Source organism: Leucopleurus acutus, assembly GCF_964270905.1.
Source record: "Leucopleurus acutus genome assembly, chromosome: 17".
NCBI classification, from domain to species: Eukaryota; Metazoa; Chordata; class Mammalia; order Artiodactyla; family Delphinidae; genus Leucopleurus; species Leucopleurus acutus.
This window is the reverse complement of record NC_139159.1, coordinates 81,433,947-81,457,595: the sequence shown is the minus strand read 5'-3', so window position 1 is coordinate 81,457,595 and position 23,649 is coordinate 81,433,947. Positions and strand designations below refer to the sequence as shown.

The 23,649-nt window shown below is 45.7% G+C and overlaps 1 protein-coding gene across 5 annotated transcripts in view; it reads left to right on the top strand.

The window, feature by feature from the left end:
• The window catches only part of PTK2 (protein tyrosine kinase 2), a 251,843-nt gene that overhangs the window by 142,191 nt on the left and 86,003 nt on the right, over positions 1 to 23,649 (top strand). For all 5 annotated transcript variants that reach the window (XM_082858781.1, XM_082858780.1, XM_082858779.1 and 2 more), the window contains 6 exons: positions 1,924 to 2,064; positions 2,582 to 2,659; positions 8,747 to 8,854; positions 10,539 to 10,656; positions 15,983 to 16,013; positions 19,717 to 19,769. In XM_082858781.1, coding sequence (XP_082714907.1) covers positions 1,924 to 2,064; positions 2,582 to 2,659; positions 8,747 to 8,854; positions 10,539 to 10,656; positions 15,983 to 16,013; positions 19,717 to 19,769 — 529 coding nt within the window. The remainder of the gene's footprint in view (positions 1 to 1,923; positions 2,065 to 2,581; positions 2,660 to 8,746; positions 8,855 to 10,538; positions 10,657 to 15,982; positions 16,014 to 19,716; positions 19,770 to 23,649) is intronic.

Sequence of the window (23,649 nt, the reverse complement as noted above, 5' to 3'; positions counted from 1 at the left end):
TCCCGGAGCCCCGCCCCTTCTGTTTGCCCACTTGTTCCACCCAAAGCTCGAGTTGTGTCGACTTCCCGCTTTCCCTGCCATCTCGAGCATCACCCAGGTGGCCATGCGTGCCCGGCGCCGGTCTTCCTGCTTCTGTTCTCCCCCACACCTTCTCTGCAGGAGCAGAGCCAGCTTGTGAAATAAAAGTCACCAGCCCTAGGTTATCTAGGGCCCGCTCTCTGCCCCCCGCCGCCTCACACTGCCTGGTCTTCATCTCCAGTAACCGCAGCCCCTCTGGAACTGGATCCCACGCTGACCACTGCTCCTAGCGGTCCAGCTCACTCTGCCGTGTCCCAGATCCAGAAATCCTTTGACCACACTGGCACCTTCAGGCCACTCCAGGCAGGCCGTCACTGCCCTGACCCACCAGAGTATGCCACCCCCTGCTGATTCACCTGCTCCCACTTCCCTGACTGCTGAGATTTGCAGGCCGCCATGGGATGAGGTCCTGTCCCTGCCCCTCCAGATCCCACCCTGGTCCTGTTTCCAGTCTCCTGGCTTTGCTTCCTGTCTGTGTGCATCTCACACCGAGGCTCAGGTGGCCCCTGGTATTCTCTAAGACCCTCCTCCGCCTTGCTTCTCCTGGTCTTGGCCATTTCAGTTCAGTGGTAACTCTTACCTCTCAGTACATCCAGTTGATTCTGTTTTCAAAACAAATCTGAAATCTAACTACTTCTCACTCCTTTCTGCTTCTACACTCGTGCAGCAGTGCCTGGGTCCCATCACCTCTCGCCTGGATTATTTTGTTGGCATCTCACTGGATCTCTCCTGCTCCCTTCATACTGTTCCCAACGTAGCGGCCAGAGTATTCCTGTTAAAATCTATGTCGGATCACAATATTCCTATTCCAGGCCGCCCCAGGGCTTTGCATCTCACCAGGGTGGACCCAGTTGCGTCCTGTGGCCTGCACCCTCTTGTACCCTTCCCCAGACCTCATCCATCACACATCCTTTGCCCGCTGGCCCCCTCAGGCCACACTCCTCTCTCTGACACACCATGGACTGTGGGCTCACCACCCTCCACCATCCAGATGCTCATGGTTTATAAATAGAAAACTCACATAAATGAAAAGTCACCCAGAGATCACCTGTGATCCCACTACACAGAGAAGAGAGGCATGGCTGGTTTGTCTTCACTGTGCGTTGATGCGTGTGCCAGCCTGTGTGAGGCCCATATCCTGTGCTCTCCTTTTAAAGGCTTCTACACTACAACAGATTGCCTTGTCTTATTTTTTCATGTAGCACTGTGATACGGATTTTCATGTCAGTAAATGGGATGTGCACAGCAGTCTTAGGACATCTGGGTAGCAGACACACTGCAGTGTGCATGGCCGGTTGTGGGGTACTCTACACGCTTCCGTGCTGAACCTCCTTGTTGCTGCATCTTTGCACAGTTCTTTCATCATTCCTAAAGAATAATTTCTCAAAGGTTGTGGTTTTAAAGTTTTTGATTTCTTATTGCCAAATTGCCTTCAGAAAGGGTGTGTCGACTTCCCCTCCCAGGTTGGGATGTGTGAGTGCCTTTATGTCCCCTCCTTTGCCGACTTCAGGTCACATGCGAATATAGCCCTTATATTTTTAATGCCTAACTGTTTACCACATGTTCTAATAAACCAATTATTGCTTTACCAATTTCTGTTTAAGAAATAAAGCTTGGTACTGCTGAACTGTATACTTTAGAATGGTTGTGATGGTATATTTTATGTGTATTTTACTATAATTTTTTTAAATAAAAGAAACAAAGCTCTGATAAATACAACATTTGGTGAACGTAGGTGGTATTAAGTGGTGGCTGGACAAGAAATGTTCCTTGGTGTTGGCTGTTATTGCTGTGGTCTTTACTCATTGTTGGCTCTAAAAAGATGTTTGTAATTTTATCATGCAGGCCAAAACACTAAGAAAATTGATTCAACAAACATTTAGACAGTTTGCCAACCTTAATAGAGAAGAAAGTATTTTGAAATTCTTTGAGATCCTCTCCCCAGTGTACAGATTTGATAAAGAATGCTTCAAGTGTGCCCTTGGTGTAAGTATGGGGACTTGGAAATAGGGTGGGACTAGGTGTGATTTCTTTTGCTTTTTCTTATCCATGTATATCTAAATTTCTGATTGAAATCTAATTTGTCACATTTTTAACAACATGAGAATATTTTATCATTTTACAGTGGGAAAAATACAAAAAGAAAATGTGTCAACGTGAGACTAAAACCATCCTTTTTTAATAGCATGCCTAAGATTTTTTTTTTATTCCAGCCCAGCGATTCATTGATTAACTGTTCACTAAGGGCTAGTTTACCTATTCATATAATCTTCCCAAAGAAACCATTGGCTTGAGACCCACTGGAACGAGCGCAGTCTGTCTGTCTCTGCTTAGGCTCAGCAGATGCTGCACCGTGAAGTTGTAAATATTTTGTATTATTTGGTTACAAAGATCAGTAGCAAGCTAGTGCAGCCCCCTTTGGTCCTTTAATGTGTCCATGGTTCTTTATCTAAAATATCTTTTTCCTTCTGGTACCTTTGCCGTCACCCGTTTCACCTTCAAGTCGAGCTGGATTATTTCGGTGGAGCTGGCGATTGGCCCCGAAGAAGGGATCAGTTACCTCACAGACAAGGGCTGCAACGTAAGTGCGCTTTGGACAAGTCTTGGGAGCGGCCTGTGTGGAACACACCTCCTTTCGGACCTCATTGTGGACAAAGGGGAATCAAAATAAGGAAATGAGGATCCTCTTGGAAAAGACATCATTCTGCCATTAAAGCTTTCCGTTTCACAGTGTTTATTGCTCAAGGGAATAAGAGGAAGAGACAGCCTAGGTCGAAAGTTTTTGAAATTCTTTAGTCGGGAAGGAAGGGAATCACACAAATGGCACATATGTTGGTGAGATCTGAATGGGGTTGTTACAGTTCATCTGGAGAAGTTTTAGATACTAATTTCTTCATTCACTTCTACATCTAATTTAAGTATATTTGTACTTGTATCATGTCCTTTGAAACAGCCTCTTCTGGCTCTTTCCAGGATCAAAAATATCACTAAGAAAAGGGCAGCCACCCCAGTAGAGGATGTCCGAATAGTTAAGACGTAAGTGAAGCGACGTTCAGCCCCATAGTCATCAGATAAATGCACAGTGTGATACTGTTACACACCTACCAGAATGGCTGAGGTGGAAGAGATGAGTAATTCCAGGTGTTGGCAAGCATGTGCAACAGCTGGACGTTTCATACACTCTGTGAGGGTATAAAGTGGCACGACCTCTTCAGGAAGCTCTGTGACGTTATCTGTCTTCTCTTTGATTTGTAGTCTCTTGTATTCTCTTGCCAGGTTTTCTTTGTCCTTTCGCATTTAACCCGTGTGGAATTTTGTGTATGGTACAAGGTGGGCCTGCGGTGTGTCCGGAGGATGGGCTCTGGAGTGTGCAGCCGGGGTTCCCAGTGGGTCACCCTCATGCTGGCCGTGTGACTTTGAGTCCATTTCTTCACACCTGGCTTGTGTTTCCTCATCAGCAAAATGGCAATAATAATCACAGCTACCTAAGAGGGGTGGTAGGAGAATGAAGTGGGTACTGAGTATGCAGTGTTGAGATGAAGGCCTTGCACAGAGGAAGCACTTAGAGGATGCTGGCTGCTGTCATTGTCCCCTTGTTGTCCTTCTTGTTGGTATCCCAGTGAGCAACCAGCCGTGTCAGCACAGTAATCGTATCTTTTACCTCTGAACTGAATGTCTGCCATCTTTGTGATCTAGTTCTGGATCCTCTGTTCTGGTCCAAGGACACAGTTCCCTCTTTCTGTACTGCTTCCATCCAGATGGGACTGCTCTAGGTGGGTGCTGCATCCCCGGGTCATCTTTTGTTTGTACACTCTTTGCATGGATCGTTTTTCTTTTGTACACTTTCCTGGCTGTTACTGGCTATTTAATCTTTCAAAACCAAATTTATAGAATTAGCAGAAAATTCTGTTGGGATTCCAACTTGTTTGTTAATTTGTGAAAGTAGATATTAGTTAGTTATCTGTCCAAGAATATGGTATGTCTTTCTATTTGTTCAGGACTTCTTTTTTTTTTAAATTTACTTATTTATTTATTTATTTTTGGCTGCATTGGGTCTTCTTTGCTGCGTGCAGGCTTTCTCTAGTTGCAGTGAGCGGGGGCTACTCTTCGTTGCAGTGTGCGGGTTTCTCATTGTGGTGGCTTGTCTTGTTGCAGAGCATGGGCTGTAGAGCTCAGACTCCGTAGTTGTGGCACACGGGCTTAGTTGCTCCATGGCATGTGGGATCTTCCTGGACCAGGGCTTGAACCCATGTCCCCTGCATTGGCACGGGTGGACTCTTAACCACTGCGCCACCAGAGAAGCCCGTTCAGGACTTCTTTTACATCCTTCAATAAGACGTCATAGTCTTTTTCGTATAGATTTTTTTTTTTTTTTTTTTTGTGGTACGTGGGCCTCTCACTGTTGTGGCCTCTCCCGTTGTGGAGCACAGGCTCGGGACGCACAGGCTCAGCGGCCATGGCTCACGGGCCCAGCCGCTCCGCGGCATATGGGATCTTCCCGGACTGGGCCACGAACCCGTGTCTCCTGCATGGGCAGGCAGACTCTCAACCACTGCGCCACCAGGGAAGCCCTCGTATAGATTTTTTGTATTAAGCTAATTCATAAGTATTACAGAGTTTTTGGCCTTATTGGGAGAATTTTTTTTGGCCATTTCCAATTTAAAATTCATACTGTGAGCATAGCAGAATATACTTGATTGTTGTTTATCATATATTCAGCAACCTTGTTCATTTAATAAGTCATTTTTATTAGAATCTTAGATTTTATAGGTATATAATCATGTAATCAGCAAAAAAAAAAGGAATAGTTTTAACTTTTTTCTCTAATCTATGCAGTTCTTTCCTGTTCTCATATTCACAGGCACCTTGAAGATCATGTTTAAAAACGGGTGGTAGAGGATATCCCTATCTTGTTTTAGGTTTTAATTTATCAGTTAAAAGTGTGTCGGGCTTCCCTGGTGGCACAGTGGTTGAGAGTCCGCCTGCCGATGCAGGGGACACGGGTTCGTGCCCCGGTCCGGGAGGATCCCACATGCCGCGGAGCGGCTGGGCCCGTGAGCCATGGCCGCTGAGCCTGCGTGTCCGGAGCCTGTGCTCCGCAACGGGAGAGGCCACAACAGTGAGAAGCCCACATACCGCAAAAAAAAAAAAAAAAAAAAAAAGTGTGTCATCATTCAGGATAATTTTTGATGTTGGGTTTTAGTAATGTATCTTTTAAAAGAAATATATTTATTTATTTGGTTGTGTGGGGTCTTAGTTGCAGCACATGGGCTCCTTAGTTGCAGCATGTGAACTCTTAGTTGCAGCATGCGTGTGGGATCTAGTTCCCTGACCAGGGATCGAACCCGAGCCCCCTGCATTGGGGGTGCAGAGTGTTATGCACTGCGCCACCAGTAAAGTCCCTTTAGTAAAGTATCTTTCATGTTTTTAAATTATGCCTTTCTTTGCTTAGCATTTTTATTAGGAGTGGCTACTAAATTTAACTGAAGGCTTTTTCAGCCCTAATGATATGATCCTGGTGTTTTCTCTTTTAATTTGTTATTAGTGTATATTATCTTGATTAGCTGTGCTGATATTGAGCCATTTAATAGCTCCTACTGGTTATGCTATATTATTCTTTGGAAATAGTGATTTATTATATTTGCTAATATATAGAATTTTTGTAGCTATTTATAAGTGAAATCAGTCTAGTCTTTTCTTTTTATTTTAGCTCTACGAGGACATGATATTAGAAGTTACACTAATTTTATCAGGCGAATTAGGGGGATTTTCATCATTTTGTGGCCTGAAATATTTTAAGTCAAGGCAGAGTTGTGTGTTCTGTGAAGGCGGATAGAATCAATCTATGTAACCACATGGTGCCTTTTTCAATGGTGGGTGTTTAACCATTTTTTCAACCTCTCCAGTAGTAATAGATCTATTCAGGTTTTCCAGTTCTTGTGTCAGTTTTGGTAATTCATACTGTTAGCGTCTCATCTGCTTTTCTACGTTTTTAAATTGTTGCCATGGAGTTGCATCTCGTGATACCCTTACGATCTTTCCAGTAACTTTATTTCTATATCCTTTCTCAGTCCTAAGCTTGTCTGTTTGGATTTGTCTCTTCTTTTCAGATTTGCAAAGGATTTATTTCAGCTGCTTTTGAAGGACAGGCTTAGCGGGTAGGGTTATAGCATTAATCTATTTGTCTTCATTAATTTCAGTATTTATCTTCACAGATTTCCTTTTCCTAATATCTTTTGCTTATTTTTATTCTTTTCTTCTGCCGTTCCCTTTAAGTACTTCTTTAAAATTTATTCTTTTTATGTGGCCGACCTTGAGGGATAATGTCAGAATGAGGCAGAAAAACAATGGGTTAAAAGAAGGAATAAAAAATAAGTTAAATACAATAATTTCCATAACTCAACTTTCTTTTTGTGCTTTGGAAATTTTTTTAAATTATAAGATGCCAGTAATGGGAATATTTTAATATAACCATTTACTGAAACTAATTGAGATATTTCTCATTTCATGTGTCACCACTGACTTAATGATATTTGGTTCCCAGTGTGTTAGGAGGAGCCTCAGGCCTCCTCTATGACAGTGTATGTACCTTGTGCCAGCAGCTCAAACATCAGACTAGCATCGCCCTCGGTGATGTCCTTTTCCAAAATGGTGAGCAACTCATAGTAACATTCCAAAGACAGGCAAGTGTAATATTCCCTGAATTACACCTAAGTTGCATTCCTGGAAAATTCCATGCAGAGCATACTTTGTGTTTTAAAATAGATGTGGGTTCTAGAATCAGATTTTTCACCAGCATGAATAAATACCAGGATATTTGAAAGCCATTCAGGACACAAGACAGTTTTTCACCATGTGGGAATTTCCTGCACATTATATGGCCTCTCACAGCCCTGGTCCTCATTCATGTTCCTCATTCTTTGGTCAGCTGAAAACTGATCAAAGGGAATGGCCCTGCCCCAGTGAGACCAGAGCACATCCCATCAAGACGAGGTCCTGTTGGGGAATTAGGTCAGAGAGGCAGGCAGAGGTCAGATCATGTTGGTGTTTGATTCCTTTGGGCTAGCATTGTACCGTTTTTACAGGGGACTTAATAGGACCAGATTTACATTTTAAAATACCTCCCTGGCTTCCGGGGGCTGTCTGTGTAGAGGACGAACACGGATGAAGGGACACTGGCTGGGAAACAATTTCAGGACGAATTCTGAGCACCGTGCAAGACAGCGGCTTGTACTGGAGTGGTGGCCATGGGGATGGAGGGAAAACGCATGGATTCTGGGTGTTGGGAGCTGGGCTGGATGTGGGGTAAGGGAAGGAGGGGAGTCAGTAATCATGCCTTCATATTTCCACTCAGGAACCAGGTTGAATGGTGATGCTTTTGTTGAAGTGAGGAAGACTGGAGGGGGAAGGTGTTTTGAGGGGGGGGTCCCCGTGACTGTGCTGGGTGTGCGGTCAGTCTCTCTCCAGTGTCCACGCGAGGATGTCACGTAGGGAGTGGGATACTTGAGTCTGAGCTCAGGACTGGAGATGGTACTTGTGCCACAGGACCGGCTGGTGTTCACCGGGCAGGCTGTGCACAGCTGGCGAGAAGGACGGGGCCCAGCACAGACCCCTGTAGCACCTGAACGTTTGTGGGTTGAGTAGGGGAGAAGCCAGGAAATGGAAAGAGAGCCACGGAGGGAGGAGGAAAGCCCATGAGGGCAGAGGCCAAGAGAGGGCCAGGCGTGGGGGCCGTGCTGTGTGCTGCCCAGGGAATGGAGGACTGCCCGTGGGCATCCGTGCGGGGGGCCTGACAGCAGTGCCTGAGAGCAGTGCTGCAGAGACGCTTCCCTGTGAAGGGGCGCGGGGTAGGAGTCCCCTTCTGAACCGTAATTCCGGCTCAGCCCCAGTGGCATAATCTGTGCTGAGTGGGGCACTTGGCAGGGAGGGGCTGATACCTGTGATGTTCTAAGAGAAAGAGGTCCTAACTAGGCCGATTGTTTTGGATAAACCTGTAGGAATCGTCTCACGCGAACCGGTCGTTGTCATGAAATGGTAGAGGATGAAAGACGAATGGGCATGTTTTGTCTGCATAAGAAAAAAAGAGTTTACTCCTCTTGGGAAAATGAACAGTGTCTCTCTTGGCCTGTCTGTGTGGGAAGGGCCCTTTGGATACCCAGCGTCTCCCTAGCACTGTTACACTGTGGAACTTCAGAACGTTTCAGAGACTTGTTCTAGCTCAGGGTGCATTGGGAGTGGGAACAGGTCCCTCTCTCTGTGAGAAGTGGAGCAGAATGTTCCCTTAGGCCAAGAATTTCACACGGTTCCCCCCAGGCCAGAGGGTGAGTCAGGTCGGGGACTCCCTTCTTCCTTTCTCTGTCATGTGTCGTGTGGGACTGGTGACCACTTGTGCAGCTCCTGAGGATGGAGTGCCCCTCGGCCGTCAGGAGCACAGAGAGCAGACACATCCCTGACCGTGAAGTGAGCAGGTGGCCCTAGCAGGTCCATGACTGCTCCTCAGAGGGAGAATGGCCCCCCAGGCAACATGGACAGTTGGTTTCCTCAGACATCCCGTCTAGGGAGGTGTCCTCAGGAGGATGAGGTGGGCTTGGGACCGTGAGGACTGCACAGAATAGTTCACATGAGTCTTGCATCTGTGGTCCAGAGCGTTTGCCTTTTCTTCCCAAAGCCCACACACCTGGCCGACTTCAATCAAGTGCAGACCATTCAGTATTCAAACAGCGAAGACAAGGACAGGAAAGGGACGCTGCAGCTGAAGATTGCAGGAGCGCCTGAGGTAAGGAGGGCTCACGTGCGTCACGATGGGAAGACGAAAATAAAGCGCTGTTGTAGAAATGATGATTGTTTCTGGTTGCAGGTGAAGTATTCGTGGGTCATCAGAATCACAGCTTTCTCTAATGTAATAAGCGTTACATTACGAATAATAATGATTAAATGCCCTCAAGAATAGAAAACAGGCTTAAAAATTAATGGAGCCTTATTGTGGAGATGCTGGGAGATTATCATGAATTACCAAGAAAATCAGCCTCTTAGAATTATATAAATTCTGTAAACTATGTTACAGTGTTATTTCCCAGACTGTGCAGTATGTGACATTCTCTGGGGGGTAATAATTAGGAAAATAACCGCGGCAGCAGCTGGTACTTTGTGCCACATATGTCCCCACTGTCCGATACTTAACACAGAAGCCAAGGGCAACACACGGCATCCTCAGAACCCAGCGGAAGAGGCACTTTGAGATACTTTGGTTACCCCCAGTCTGTAGATGGTGGCACAGGATGGTGGCCACGGTCCTAGTAGGCGGTAGACATGGAGTTCGTCCCAGACAGTCTGGACCTGGAGCCTCTTCTTAATCAGCACGTGGTGTAGAAAGTAAAGGCAGGCCTGGCACGAGAAATGAACATTTGGCAAACACTGCATAAGGTGACCTTTCTGAAAGACGGGCAGAGAATACTCAACATACCGAAGAGTCTGCACCACCTGGCGGCACACGCAGGCTTACTCGTGGGTGAAGCCCGTTCTGGGGGCTCACCTGGCCCCACTCGCACACCTGGGCTCTGCTCTGCTGCGACCCCTGCAGGGATGGTTTGTTTTCGGTGCTCCTCACGCCTTCTTGCTCCTGCTGCCTTGGGATCACGGCATTTCTAGGCTCCAGGCAGTGGATTCTCAGAACTAAACAAATGATGCCATGAAATATTGAAACCGTATTGCAAATTGAAATTTCCTGAAAATATCTCAGTAATTTCTTGTTTGCACCATGATTTTCAGGCTGTCCTCCTTTCTGTTTGCTACCCTCAAATAATATTTAGGATACTGCAGGTGAGATAAGTTGTCCCTTTGGAAGGAGGTTATGTAGACTACATGAGTTAGGACATACTTGTGTTTGAAAGTAAAATACAGCTTTGATGATCTCCTGGATAACATTTAATGATAGGTTTTTGGGAAATTTATCATAATTGCATGTTTAACTTGAAAAGTGTGGTTTCTAAGCTCTGGAGCAGAACATGCTGTGCGTGCTCAAAGTAATGAAATTCCACTAATTTTCTTTAATGTCAGAAAAATTACGATGGTTGATAAAAATTTACTCCACATTTCTCTCGTTTCTAAAATAAGCTCTACTTTAGCTTACTAATTTTCTAAATTCTTTTCTTAATTAGAGCGTGCCTAAGGGACCAGACATTCTGAAAGGAAGTGGTTTTTTCACCTCTTTTTGTTCTAGAAAGGGAGTCTCGGTTTAAGTGATTTTTCTTTTTTTGCCTGGGTTTGCCTTCTGTCACATATTCTAGGAATAACATCCTTAAATATCAAACTTCCTTTTTCACTCAAACCTTATGACAGATCTTGTTTCGCTCCCACTCTGTGTTCAAGTGTATCTAGAGATCTGATGTCATAGTGCAGCTGTCCCTTTGATTACTGGAAAGAACAATAACAGCTCTCTCTGGGTCTTCTCCCCTGTCCAGCCTCTGACGGTGACAGCACCGTCCCTGACCATTGCCGAGAACATGGCCGACCTGATAGATGGGTACTGCCGGCTGGTGCACGGGGCCACGCAGTCTTTCATCATCAGGCCTCAGAAAGGTGAGCTCTCCTTCTGTTCCAGCGCTCCCTCTGAATCGTTAGCTGAGCTCACCCCACAGCCTGTAGTCCTTTTAGATTGCTCTGTGAAAGTGAAGAGTGGATGAATAATTCAGCCCAGTGGATCTGTATTCTTTTCTAGGGAAGTGATCCAGCTCACAGCCTAAGAGCTGGGTTTGGACAGAGCTTAAAGGAAACATTGTGTTTAGACCCTTTTGTTTTGCGCAACATACTTAATGTATTTTCTAGGTTACCATTAGCATTTTAAAATAAACTTTTGGGATTATGTTCTGGGTCGTTTTTTTTTTAAGTCTCTTGTAACTCATGATAAATAAAGTCTCTTTCCTATTTTTTCTCATAGATCTCAAAAGCTGAGAGTAGTAGTTCTAAGCATGATGTGATGAACCTTAGAAACACGACTGTGTCTCTTTAGCCTTTCACAAGGCAGTAAGATGGGGTGTTTCAGAGGATTTGGGTTTCTGAAATAAAGCAGGAAAAAACTGGACTTTGGAATTGTATTGACCTGTGGATTCAAATCATGAGTGCATGCCGCCTGCAAAGTACTTAACTTTCTGTGCCTCAGTTCCGTCCCACAAGACACGAAGAGTGGTCCCTGTCTTGTGTAGTCGTGGGGGGACGGCCTCGTGTGTAGGTGGCTTGGGGCCGTGCTGGCACGTAGAGCGTCAGAAACTTCAGTGTTGCTGTCGTTGCAACGCTGCTGCTAGTTTCAGCGTGATCTTGACACGCTGGATGAGCCTTGGCTTGGAGATTCCTCGTCCATAACGGAAGAATGGTACCTACTTTGTAGCGTGGTAGGGGGGTCCACAGTAGTCCCTATCAAGCAGGCAGCCAGCTCTGTGGCAGGTGGACACAGGATCCCTGCCAGCACTCCCCTCTGTGGGTAGGACGATCCCTGGAGGGAGTTGGGGACGACTGAGCAGTGAGCGAATGGGGAAGCGTATGTGGAGACACACAAGGGAAGCAGATGACAAAGCCCTGAGCTCCAAGTGTAGACACAGCAGAGGGCCCTGCCTGCCCAGCAGTCGAGTTCTCTGTGCTGACAGCAGGTGGAGGGCGTTGAGGGAGGGTGTGAAGCAGAGGTATCACTGGAAGCTTTGTTTAAAAGTTAGTGTCAGGGTGTTGTGCTCTGAAAACGGTGTCTATAAAACCATGAACCAAAAGGCCAGTAAGTGCATGGATTCCAGGATGTGGCTAATCTAGCAAATATGTTTTCCCACTATGATCAGACCAATAAAGCCTCTTCATTTATTTTTTTCCTAAAATATAGTGTGTATTTGTCATAGCTTTTTTTATGTAATGAAGTTGCTTTTAGAAATATCTAAAGGCTACTCTCAGTTAAAATTTTTGCATCCATGAGCTTTGAGTTTTCATATTGTGCTTTAAATGGGGGTATGTACCTTGCAAACATTATTTAAATGTTTTGGGACAGTTGCTTCATATAAAGATAGTATTCTATGAAAAATGTTAAATGTGCCATATCGCCTGTCTTCTTTTTAGTGAATAATTTTTTAATTTCATCCTGATTTACCAAAATGTTCTTCATTAATTTGTTGGTACACAAAAAAATAACATTCAGACATTAGGCATTAAATGTTTGAAGCTTTAACATCTTCCTATGTTGGTTTTTAAATGGCTTTTTTTCCCCTCTAGGGAGAAACATTTTGATATCAAATCTCATGAAATGAGATGCATTAAATTCTTCATTCATATGAAAACAGCATAAATGAAAATGCTTCTCATAAAAACCTAGTAGGGCATTGGTTGTTACCAATTTTATGTTGTCTTTATAGAATTAATTATTGAGTCTGATAATTTATTTACTTTATTCTAAATCACAGCATATGTACTTATTACATGACTGTTTTATAATAGATACCTAAAGTGAGGTTATATTGCCTAATTGAAATAATATTTTAAGTCAGATGTTTTAATGGATTATAGTCAGAAATACGTGGACAAGAGCACATGTGCATTTTTTAATTTAGTTTTTTTAAAATTTCAAATAAATGTGAAACATGTTTCCACAACTCTAATGTACCATTTTCCTGGTATGTACTTTAAGTAACTATTATGTACGTACCCATTTGTCCTCTCTAGACTATAAACTACTTAATGGTAAGGAGCCATGTACACGTTTGCGAGTGTTAACAGTTATAGTGACGTGTAAGTTCTACACCTGAGGTCTGATGTGCCCAGATGCACTTTGTTAACTCTGTGATCCACCATAATTGCTTTGAATTTAGAAAGTGCTTTTAAAGGTGGTATCATTGGGGCAGAAAACTAAGAGTCACAAGTCCGATGCCCTGAACCAGGTTCCATCAGAGTCGCTGCGTGACCTTGGCCCTTATCGTGGGGCGTTATCTGACCTTTCCTTAAAGCAAGAAAGCTCAGTAGCAATTTTTCGATCTTAGTAAAATTCTCCTCAGAGGAAAGAATTGTGCGAATCAGGGTCATAATTTCATCGTTCTCAAGGAGGGTTTCTGTACGGAGGATGATGGTAAATACTGCACATTGTGAGAGTGGGGCTGCTCCCAAGCCTGACACAAATCCCGGAAGGCACAGAGAGCAAATCCGTAGAGTTCATCAGTACATAAGTACGAAAGCGCTTCTACTAGTAAAAGAAATGCTTTTTAAAGCCGTGACACAGAAGGGGAAACATCTGTAATACATATGCAAAAAAGAATTAAAATCTCTTATTTTTCAAGTGTTCTTCTAGCTCATTGAATAAGAGGGTAAAAATGGGCACCCGTAGAAGAACGGACATACACTGTCCGGTAAGCTTATGGACACAGACAGTGACAGATAGCATTCTGTGTCTGTTAACCTGTTGTTAGATGGGTGGAAAGACCGTGATACCCATTCTTGGTGGGGCCGTTGCAAGGTGCCCTCCACACTCTACTGTGTCGGCATGAGTTGGGACAGTGCTTTCGGTTGCTCCTGGTACTGCCGGCCCCTCCTGGAAACAGCCGCGCAGGACCACTGATGCGGCGCCCCTGCTGCACTGTCTTCGGTAGCACAAAATGTGCAGCGACCCCGGTGTCTACGGGGGTGGAGCTAGTAGCTAATAAATAAGGGAGTGTGAGATGCCGTGCAGCTGTTTGAAAAGACGAGCTGGCCCTATTTCCGTGCTGAAACCTACATGCACGTGTGTGTGTGTAGCCAAACCTGCGTGTGTTTATAAGCATACAAGGAGTCTGGTAGTCTGGAAAGTTAAATGTGGACAGTGAATACCCCTACGGAAGGTGGAATTGTATGTGAAGGTGGGGGGTGGGGGACTTCAACTTGTCTACTTTTTTTTGTCTACATTATAGACCTTTATGATTTAGATTTGTTACAGTGAATCTGTATTGATTATTTAATTAAAAAACAATAGATAAAAATTTTTATTCAGAAATTAAAAGCCTCAGTTCTAAAAATGAAAATAAAAATGTGGTTTAATACAAAGATGCATCCTTAATCCTAAGGAACTTATGCTGAGAAATAAGAGACCACATGGATGCCATGAGAAAGCATATGTTACTAATTCAACTTATAAATTTAAAGCAGTGTCAAAAGTTAGCTCCTAGTGTTGGGCATTTTAGTTGGTGAGCGCTTAGGGATTTTTATAATGCTGCTGCTTATCGCGTCTGTTGCCATTTCTCTCAATGTTCTGCTACGTTCTTGTTTCCTGAAAATTGACTCTCTTACGCTCCTTCAGTTGTTAATCGCCTCATTTTCAGCCTTCTTCCTACTCCTGCCCAGCTTCTTATAAAGTCTGTATTAACCAAATAGTTCATAATCTGGTTCCTTTTTCTCTCCAAGGAAGTAGAAATTTCAACAGAGAGAGTAAAACAGCTAGAAATCACACTGACATGTCATTTGAAAGCCCATATGATTAATTGACAGTGTTGAGTGTGGGTAAGGTGGTGGTGGTAGCATCCATGGGGTAATAAACTAATGATAGGATTTTCCAGTTATTCTAAGTTTGGTCTTCATGGTATAACGTGGTTATTTTGCTTGAAATTTGGATGTCAGAAAGTCATAGTGAGGAAATTTGGATGAAGTTTCTGCAGTGTATTGGGTATTATGCAGTGGCTGTGAGTGCCGGGTCCTCTGCCGGTGTGGGGGGTGGCCTGTGGGCGGGTCAAGTCTGACCTTCTACGTTGTCTGATACGTGGGAAGCGCTCTGCTAATGCAGCAGAAGCACAGGAAGGCCATCCAGAGCCACTTGGGGTGTTCCAGGAAGGGCTCCTTTGAGGAGGTTGAGCTTGAATTGAGCTTTGAAAGATTGAGGGATGATGCTTCCACCAGAAGGAAGAGAATCTTTCAAGAGATGGAGTGTATGAAGGCATCATGCTGTGTTCAGGGCCATCCGGGACCGGGACCGGGGGATAGGAGGAGGGACAGGAGACCTGGACAAGGGTAATCCACGGCCTGGGGAGCGAGGGGACTGGTGGGATGGGTTTACCACCAGATTCATCCAGATAAAAGAGATTGAACCAGGGGGCTCCATGCTTCCTGGTTCACTAATGAAGGGGAGGGAGCACATCTCCCCAGCCACTGAGCAGAGCTTCCCTGTGATGCGCTGGCCAGAGCCCAGCCGTGACGGGGGAGTCTGCCACTGTCATGGGGGCCTCAGCACCTCCCGAAGTAAGTCGAGTCCACAGGACACTTCAGGTCACGCCTCTGAGGCTGCTGGGCCCCTTGGCTGCCCCTGTTCCTCCAGGAACACAACCTGTGGGTTTGTTTCCTTTGGATTTCTGTGTGTCCTGCACAGGTTTGTTTTTTGTTTTTTAAAGAAGATGTTGGGGGTAGGAGTTTATTAATTTATTTATTTTTGCTGTGTTGGGTCTTCGTTTCTGTGTGACGGCTTTCTCTAGTTGTGGCAAGCGGGGGCCACTCTTCGTCGCGGTGCGTGGGCCTCTCACTATCGCAGCCTCTCCTGTTGCGGAGCACAGTCCTGCACAGGTTTTGGTGTTGCCGCAGGACGTTCAGTCTTTGGTAAAGAACGTTGGCTTTGATTATGAGAAAATCTTCATCTTCTAGAGTCTCCTGGGAAGAATATATTTCATCAGTTTATCCCTTAGCATTTGGTTTTGATTGGCAACACCTTTTATGTAGTCTGCACCTGCAGGCAGTGTATATTTGTCATAAATACTAAAAATAAAGCCATGGAAACCTAAGATAGATAGGCAGTATACCAACTTCATTTTAAAGTGTTATTGCTAAAATTCTGAAATAAGACTCATCTTCTTTCTCTGATTTCTATACATAATCTTTTCAAAAGGAAAGAAGGAATCTCATCTCTCTCTTTCTGTTTTTTCCCCAGAAGGTGAACGGGCTTTGCCATCGATACCAAAGTAAGTACTGCTTTGTGTGTCTTGTGATTCCTGTGCATTAGAAACTGGGAGGAACTCACTATGCTTTACTCTCCATTTGCCTGAGTAATCAAATTTCTACGTATATGATTAGGAAACTAGAAAACAAATGTTTCCAGAAAGAAATCAAATCAATTTTAAATCATGTAGTTAGGTTTAATCAAAAGTGTACAATGAATTTTCCCTTTAAGTTCAGCAGGGAGCTCAAGAATAGCAGTGAGATCGTATGAGGGAGGTCTGTTGTCAAACAGTCACTTTATAGTCAGTGACAATATTTATAAGAACCTGAAAATAGATACCATTCTGGCTATTTTACAAGTGAGAAAATTAAAGATATGTAATTTATGTTAATTTTCAAATTTGTTTATGTCATGAATTTCATAGTAGATGTTTCAATCTGTACAAGGAAAAGAATGCCAAAGCTTCTCTGTTCTCAGCCATTGTGCTAGGAATTGGGGACCAAGTGAAAGTTACAATCTAGACATTCAGATATACAGGTAAATAAACAATTACAGCTGTGTGCTGAGCACTCAGAGAGAGATTTGAAGAGAACCCAAGGCACCTGCAGAGAATACAGCACCTGAGACGCCACTGCATATAGGGACAGAGAGGGTGGAACCTGGGCGTCACCTCTGTTCTGTCACTCTCTCTCCTCTATCACCGGTCTGCCGCCAGTTCCTTCCTTTCTGCTTCCTAACTATCAGATCCATCCACTTGACATTCCCACCATCCCTCCCCGGTTTTTAGCTGTTATCACCTGTATGGGCTCCTCCAGTAGACTCCTGTGTCGAGGTCCCCAAGACTGCCCCATTCAGTGATTCTCTAGAAAGAACTCCCAGGACTCAGCACATAACCGTACTCTCATCTGTGAGGTATGGCTGCCAGGGAACGCAGAGCAAAACTGGCCAGGCCGAGAGCAATGGCGTGAAGTCCTGAGGGAGCCAGGGGCAGGCTCCCAAGAGCCCTCTCTCAGGGACTCAGGTACGGCACACCTGATCCTCGGGAATGAGTTGTGATGCCGTGGAGTGTTGTCTACCAGGGAAGCTAGTTAGAGACTCGGTGCCCCAGCTTTTATGGGGGCCTGGTCACGTATGCACACTTTGCTTGGCGTGTACCCAAATTCCAGACTCCCAGAAGGAAGGCAAGAGTTCAGCACGAACCATATTACTTGTACAAACAGTCTAAGGACAGTGAACCACACTTACTAGTTAGGGGTTGGTGGGAGCCCTCCTAAACACCAGCCAAGGGCCCAGCTCAAAGGACAGCAGCCTCAGGTCTTCTGGGTTCCCATTTTCCTGCACACCTCCTACCCATCTTTGCCTGTCCCATGTTGCCTACCGTCCCGTCCATTCTCTACAACAGCAGAAGGGACCTTTCCTCTCGAACCCCTTGCGTGACCGCTGCTGCTCTTAGATTCAGGCCCACATCCTTCAGCCAGCCGGCGGGAGGCTGCACGACGGTCCCTGCCAGCTCCTCCAGCCTCACCTCCCGTTCCTCGTGCTCACTCTTCGTTCACATTGAACTGCCTTCAGTTCTTGGAGTCCTTCCTTCCCTCCGGCCTTGTCCTCAGCAGGGGCCTGCTCAAATCTTATCCTGCATCCCTGCCTCTGGAAACCTCCCACCACCCCAGTCCCAGGAGCAGCCCTGTGTGTTTTCCTGTAACTTATCTCACATTAAACAGTTACCTCTCTGCTGCTCACACCCTGTGGCCTCGTTGACGGCCAGGGTCACGTGACGGGGTAGACCCGACCCTGGGCCGTATCTGGCACACAGGAGGTACACAGCAGCTGGGCGGGCGAGTGGAGGGATGGGCGAGACCAGCTTTCTCTTAGCTTTTAGGCCTTGTGTTTCACAAACTCAACAGTATTTAATAGATATTTGTTAATGTCCCATATCAGGCAAGGAACTAATGCTCAGAGTATCTTCAATTGTGGGAAGTCTTAAGAGATGACTTTGAGGATCAAAACACACTGGAATCATAAACACAGATAAAAAAGTCAGGAAGAAGGGAGTCTGTGCTAGCAAATCCTAGAAAAACTGAATAAATAAAGCAAATTTTAAAAGAGCAGAATTTCCACAAATCATAGAGCAGCAGACCTGTTATTGCCACTGATCAGAGAAGTGCAGATATCCCTGCAGTTGTAAGTTGGTTTGAAGTAGCATCCCAACCCGCAGCCCAGGAAGACCCTGGTGTCCTATCAGCAGGATACAGGGGCAGATGATGTAACCTGCTTATTATGACTGTGTGCACCTGTGACCTCCTGATAAATGTAGTTCAGAGATGGTGAGAATAAGTCGTGGAGCTGCAATAGAAGAGGAACTGGTGATTTGTTAGAAAACAACTTTGGTTAAACTTTTATAATAAAGATACCATTTCACATATTTAGAGAATTCCATAAAAGGAACTCAGGGCTATGGCTTTGTGCTGTAACCCTTAGTTATAGAGGTTATGCAGTTGCATATTGAATATTTCTAGTTCTCAATGGGGATATACTATTTTAAGCTCCCGTATTACCTAATATAAATTCTATATACCAGGAAAAATTCTTATTTAGTACTTCTAGAGTAAAGGCTTATGTAGCAGGAAAAGTTTTCTTTTATAAAAAGAGCAAAGTGACTTTGACATCTAAAGACTATAGGGTTCTGGGCTTCCCTGGTGGCACAGTGGTTAAGACTCCGCCTGCCAATGCAGGCGACACGGGTTGGAGCCCCGGTCTGGGAAGATCCCACATGCCGCGGAACACCTAAGCCCGTGCGCCACAACTACTGAGCCTGTGCTCTAGAGCCCACGAGCCACAACTACTGAGCCCACGTGCCACAACTACTGAAGCCCACATACCTAGAGCCCGTGCTCCACAATAAAAGCAGCCACCACAATGAGAAGCCCGTGCACCGCAGCAAAGAGTAGCCCCTGCTCGCCGCAACTAGAGAAAGCCGTGCACAGCAACGAAAAACCAAAGCAGCCAAAAATAAATAAATTGATTTAAAAATAAATTAATTAATTAAAGAAATGCAACAAAAATATTTTAAAAAATAAATAAAGACTATAGGGTTCCTTTTTTCTCTGCTTTACGCTTTTCCAAAAATTTTAAACTGAACTATACTTGGATTTTTTAAAAATGTCACTGAAACCTTTGGCCAAAATGTTATTTTATGTGGGTGTGTATGTAAAACACTAACGTTGTCGAGCCGTTTCATGAAACAACCGGATGCGTTAAGCTTACCTTGTTTCAGTCTGTAAATAATAACAATATATGTCCATGTGCTGCCTGCTCTTGGACATGCTCGAAATTGAAGCAGAGCCAGTCGTGTAACAGTGTTTCACATTCGCATCTCAGTCCCAGGCATCGTTCCCTCTGTGGTATAACTTCGGCCACTCCCTTGCAGTCCAGCATCTAAATTAAAGTTAATCTAAGCCACGTACACCACATTCAGTCATGTTATAGTTCAGCGTTCCTTCACTTCTCTGTCTTAATTTCTGGTCTTTAAAACATTAAAGCAGTCTGGTGACTTTAAGGGCCTCAGGTGGTAGAATCCAGTGTTTTACAAAATCACCCCTCTAGACTGTGCAGTGTCCCTGGGAAATGGCACAGTCGTCCTGATTCTGGGCAGCTCACGGTTTGAATGAATGCTGGCGGTGTGGTCTGAAGAGCATGGCACTCACGGCTTTGCACCTCTGTTCCAGGCTGGCCAACAGCGAGAAGCAGGGCGTTCGGACCCACGCCGTCTCTGTGTCAGGTAAGAGGCCACACGGGCGTCAGGCAGAGGGGCCCACCACGGTGGTAGGAAATCGCCATGTGTTAGACATCTGCTCATTTTTATTAGGATTACTTCTTTCTAGAATAGCTTACAAAAATTAAAATTGTTAGTAATTTTTAAAATTTGCATAATTTTACCATCATGAAATAGGTTTAAATATAGCTCACTGATTTTTTTAATATGAGACATATGTGTATAATACTAGATTACTCACAGGATTGTATAGAATTCCAAGTTATTTTTCAGTTTTAATTCCATGTTAATTATATTTAGAGTGAAAATTTTTACTTTTGAAACTGCAGTTATAACTTATCTTTGTAATGCAGCAGAAATTAACATAATATACTTTGTATATTTATTATTTTTTGAAGTTCAGGAAATGTGAAACTTTTTTAAACAGCTTTTGTCTTTAACAATTAACATAAAACAGTGTTTGAATATTGTTTTTTAAAAAATATAGTTAAGATGTTGACATAAGCATTATCTTAACTATTTGCTGGTGTGATGAGTGTGGTGTGCTTTCCTTGGTATGTTTTCAAAGTACATGTGCCTTTTTTCCCCATTTAAAAATGTGAAAAATAGAGGAAAGGTGGGGAAAAAGCAAACAGCATCTTCTGTGGACCCAGGTGTGGTATCTTAAAATATTGATACGTATACTATACGTGTATATTTATACATGTATGCGTATACATGTATGTCCATACACACACATATATGTTCTTATGTGTGCCGCATTTCTAAAGCATAGCTTCCTAAAACTCTAGTATCTGACAGTCTGACTTAGAAGAAATCTAATTCCTGTTAGTTTAATTTACCTTGAGTTAATGTTTGCCTAAAATTTAGTCTTGTGCTTTTGCCTTGTTGATGACTGAATTATTTTCTAGTGTCCCAGTGTACAAAGAGAGTTGCTTAGTTTTTTTTGTTGTCCTCAAACTTCTCACAGCCCCCTTCTCAAGAAATATCTGTGCTTGTATCCATACGCTTAGCAAAGATGCCCCAGTGATGAACCGCGTGGGGCAGGTGTGTGCGGGCCGGAGCACTGCGGCGCAGGAAACTGATCCCTTCCTGCTGGGGGAGAGTGGTGATAAGGCTGGAGCTGGTGCTGCTGGGCAGTGCCAGATGCCCGGCGGGCTGCAGGGTTGCCGGCACACACACCGCCTCCACTGGGCTCTCCGAACCCCCGCGGTGACACGGGGCCGCCAAGCGCGCTCACGTCCCGTCTGTGGCGGAGCAGGAGGTGGAGCAGGCAGAGAGCAGGCCCTCTGGCGGGGCGAGAGGGGCCCCCCGTGCCGGAGCGGCGAGGTGGTGAAGGACCCTGTCAGTCGCTGGGCATCAAAGGCTGTTCTGTGGCGTGTTCCATGGAAGAGGCGAGATTGAGCCAGCTTTGAGCAATTCGTAAGTGCTCTGGCCCTCTCCTTGCCAGACGGGAAGCAGGCTTGGGAGTGAGGCCCGGGAGGCACTGGTGGCCCTCACCACCATGGCTGCCGCACGCGTGCCTCACAGCTGCTCCGCGTGATGCAGAGCTGACGCGCCCTGTTGTGCGCATCGTGACTCCAGCTAGTGATGAAAACACAGCAGGCCTCGCAGAAGCTTCAGGTCTTGTTCCTTCCATTTCCTGGCGTCTTCAGAGGAGGTTTTTCACAGCTGCTCCTCACAGCACCTGCCGGTATCACCTCTCCCGGCCAACCCCTCCTTTCTGAGTCCGCCTTCCTTGCTTCTCCCTGGTTATCCCTTGGCTAGAAGTTCATGCTTCTGCCCCTTCTCCACAGTAGCTGCCTGACGGCTACCACCTTTACTGAATTTAAATAGGCACTTCCCTGGGCAGGAGCTCCAGGAATGACTCACAGTCCGTCAGAGAAGTTTCGGCCCCTCAGCTCAGCCCCCAGAGGCCTCCCGTGGTCTGTGCACGGCCTGCCTTGCCAGCCGTCCCCCACATTGCTCTTCAGCCAAACGAAGTCGGGCGTCCAGCCCTCCGCCCCGCCCCCTTCCCTCTGTCCTTCTGCTTGAGCTGCTCCACCGTCCGGCACGTCCTTTCCATTGTCACTTGTCAAGGTCTTCCGTTCTTTAGAGTCAGCGATGCTGTTTCACACGTGACCACCGCTTTGGTGGTTCACCGAGACAGGCCAGGAAGAACTCTCCGCGTCTTGTGGGTATTCCGTGACGGGCCTGACTTCCTAGATTCCTGTTGACCCTTCGTCAGCCCGCCTGTGGCTTGCTCCCTTTTGTGGAAGTGGACTCACAGTGTGCTTTATTTGTGTCTTCCACAAAGACTAGAGAAGAACATCTCAGCAGCCTGGCCAGCCAGGAGCTGTGTCTTGCACGTCGCCCGTAAGTTATCAAGTTGACACCAAGAAAGCCAGTACTGTTGCTAAACCCCGGGGTTCTTCCTTACCTAGCAGCCTGGAAACCCGGCACCGCGTGGGTGTGGCACTGACACTGAGGGGAGACCGCCCCCCACCCCACCCCGGACCCTGCAGAGCGCTGCGTCTGTCCCCCGCTGCAAGCTGATCTGTCTCCAGGCTGGTGGGCGGTGGCTGAGGCTCCATCTGTGTGCCGGCCGTGACGACTTGTTTTTCTGTCAGGGTCCATCTCGTTTGGCCCCAGCAAACCCTGCACGGTGGATACTACTCCAGTTTTACGTTTCCCGTTTTACGGTAATTCCGTCCACAGATACATCTGAGTCCCTGCTGTGTGCCAGGTACTGTTCCAGATGCTGGGGTGCGATAGTGAACAAAGCCAGGCCCTCCCCTTGTGGAGCTGGCGTTCTGTGGAGGAGACAGATGGCCGCTGAGTTAAAATAAAGCCGGCAAATGGAGAGCGAGGGGTGGGACTGTTTAAAGCTGGGGTCAAGAGGAGTCTCTCTGAGCAGGTGACTGAACGCACACAGTGCGCAACAGCGAGCGCTGAAGCAGGGACTTGGCAAACCCAGTGCCAGCCAGAGTGGCAGACAGCAGGGCAGGCGAGGTCACACACAGCTAAGAGGGGACGGGTCTCTATTAGGTTCTCAGCGTGCTGTGCACAGCATTAGGTATTATCTCGTTAATCCCTACGACGATCTCACGAGGTCTTTGTCGTCTCCCCATTTCACAGATAGGAGGAAAGAAATTCAGAAAGGTGAACACACTTGTTCAGTGTCACACAACTTGGAAATAATGGAGCTAGGATTGAACTCAGGTCATTATTGTCCTCTAGGCTATATTGCCTTTCAATAGCAATGTAAGGAAGGTTACCCCAGGTACAGATGAAGAATCACTTCGGAAGATGGAGAAAGTGGGACTTGTCTGATTCCCCTATTTACATTCATAACTGAAAAGTTCTTACCTGATCTTCAAGGCTGGCTTCAGATGCCGCCACCTCCTAGAAGCCTTCCCTGGCTACTCCAGGACTCTTCTTCCTCGGAGTTCTCTAGCCCACCATGTGTCTCACTATTGTGGGTAGTCTTTAAATAGATGTAATGATTTTAGAAACCTTCTTGTCCACTAGACCCTGACCCCATCATAGGCAAAGACGTGTTTTATTTGTCGTTTATTGTCTGGGACATAGTGCTTAGTGATTGTCTTTAAATGAATTGGATGCCCGAGCAAGGTATGGGGAGGTGCTGGGACTTGGAGGAATGCACTCCACGCGTGGAAACAGGAGGAGGAAAGGCAGGGACCCCCCCAGAGTGAGCAGTGACCTTGAGAGTTGCTGGACTCTCAGACGCTTGCTGTGAGCTGGTCACTGTGAACTGTTCTGGACGCTCTCCTAGGTGGTTTTGGGTAAGGGGCATGGAGGCCAGCAAGCAGGAAGAATGGGGGTCTAGATGCCTTCAGACAGTTCTCAGCTCATGATGACGGGGTACCAGGCCCTCCTTCCAATC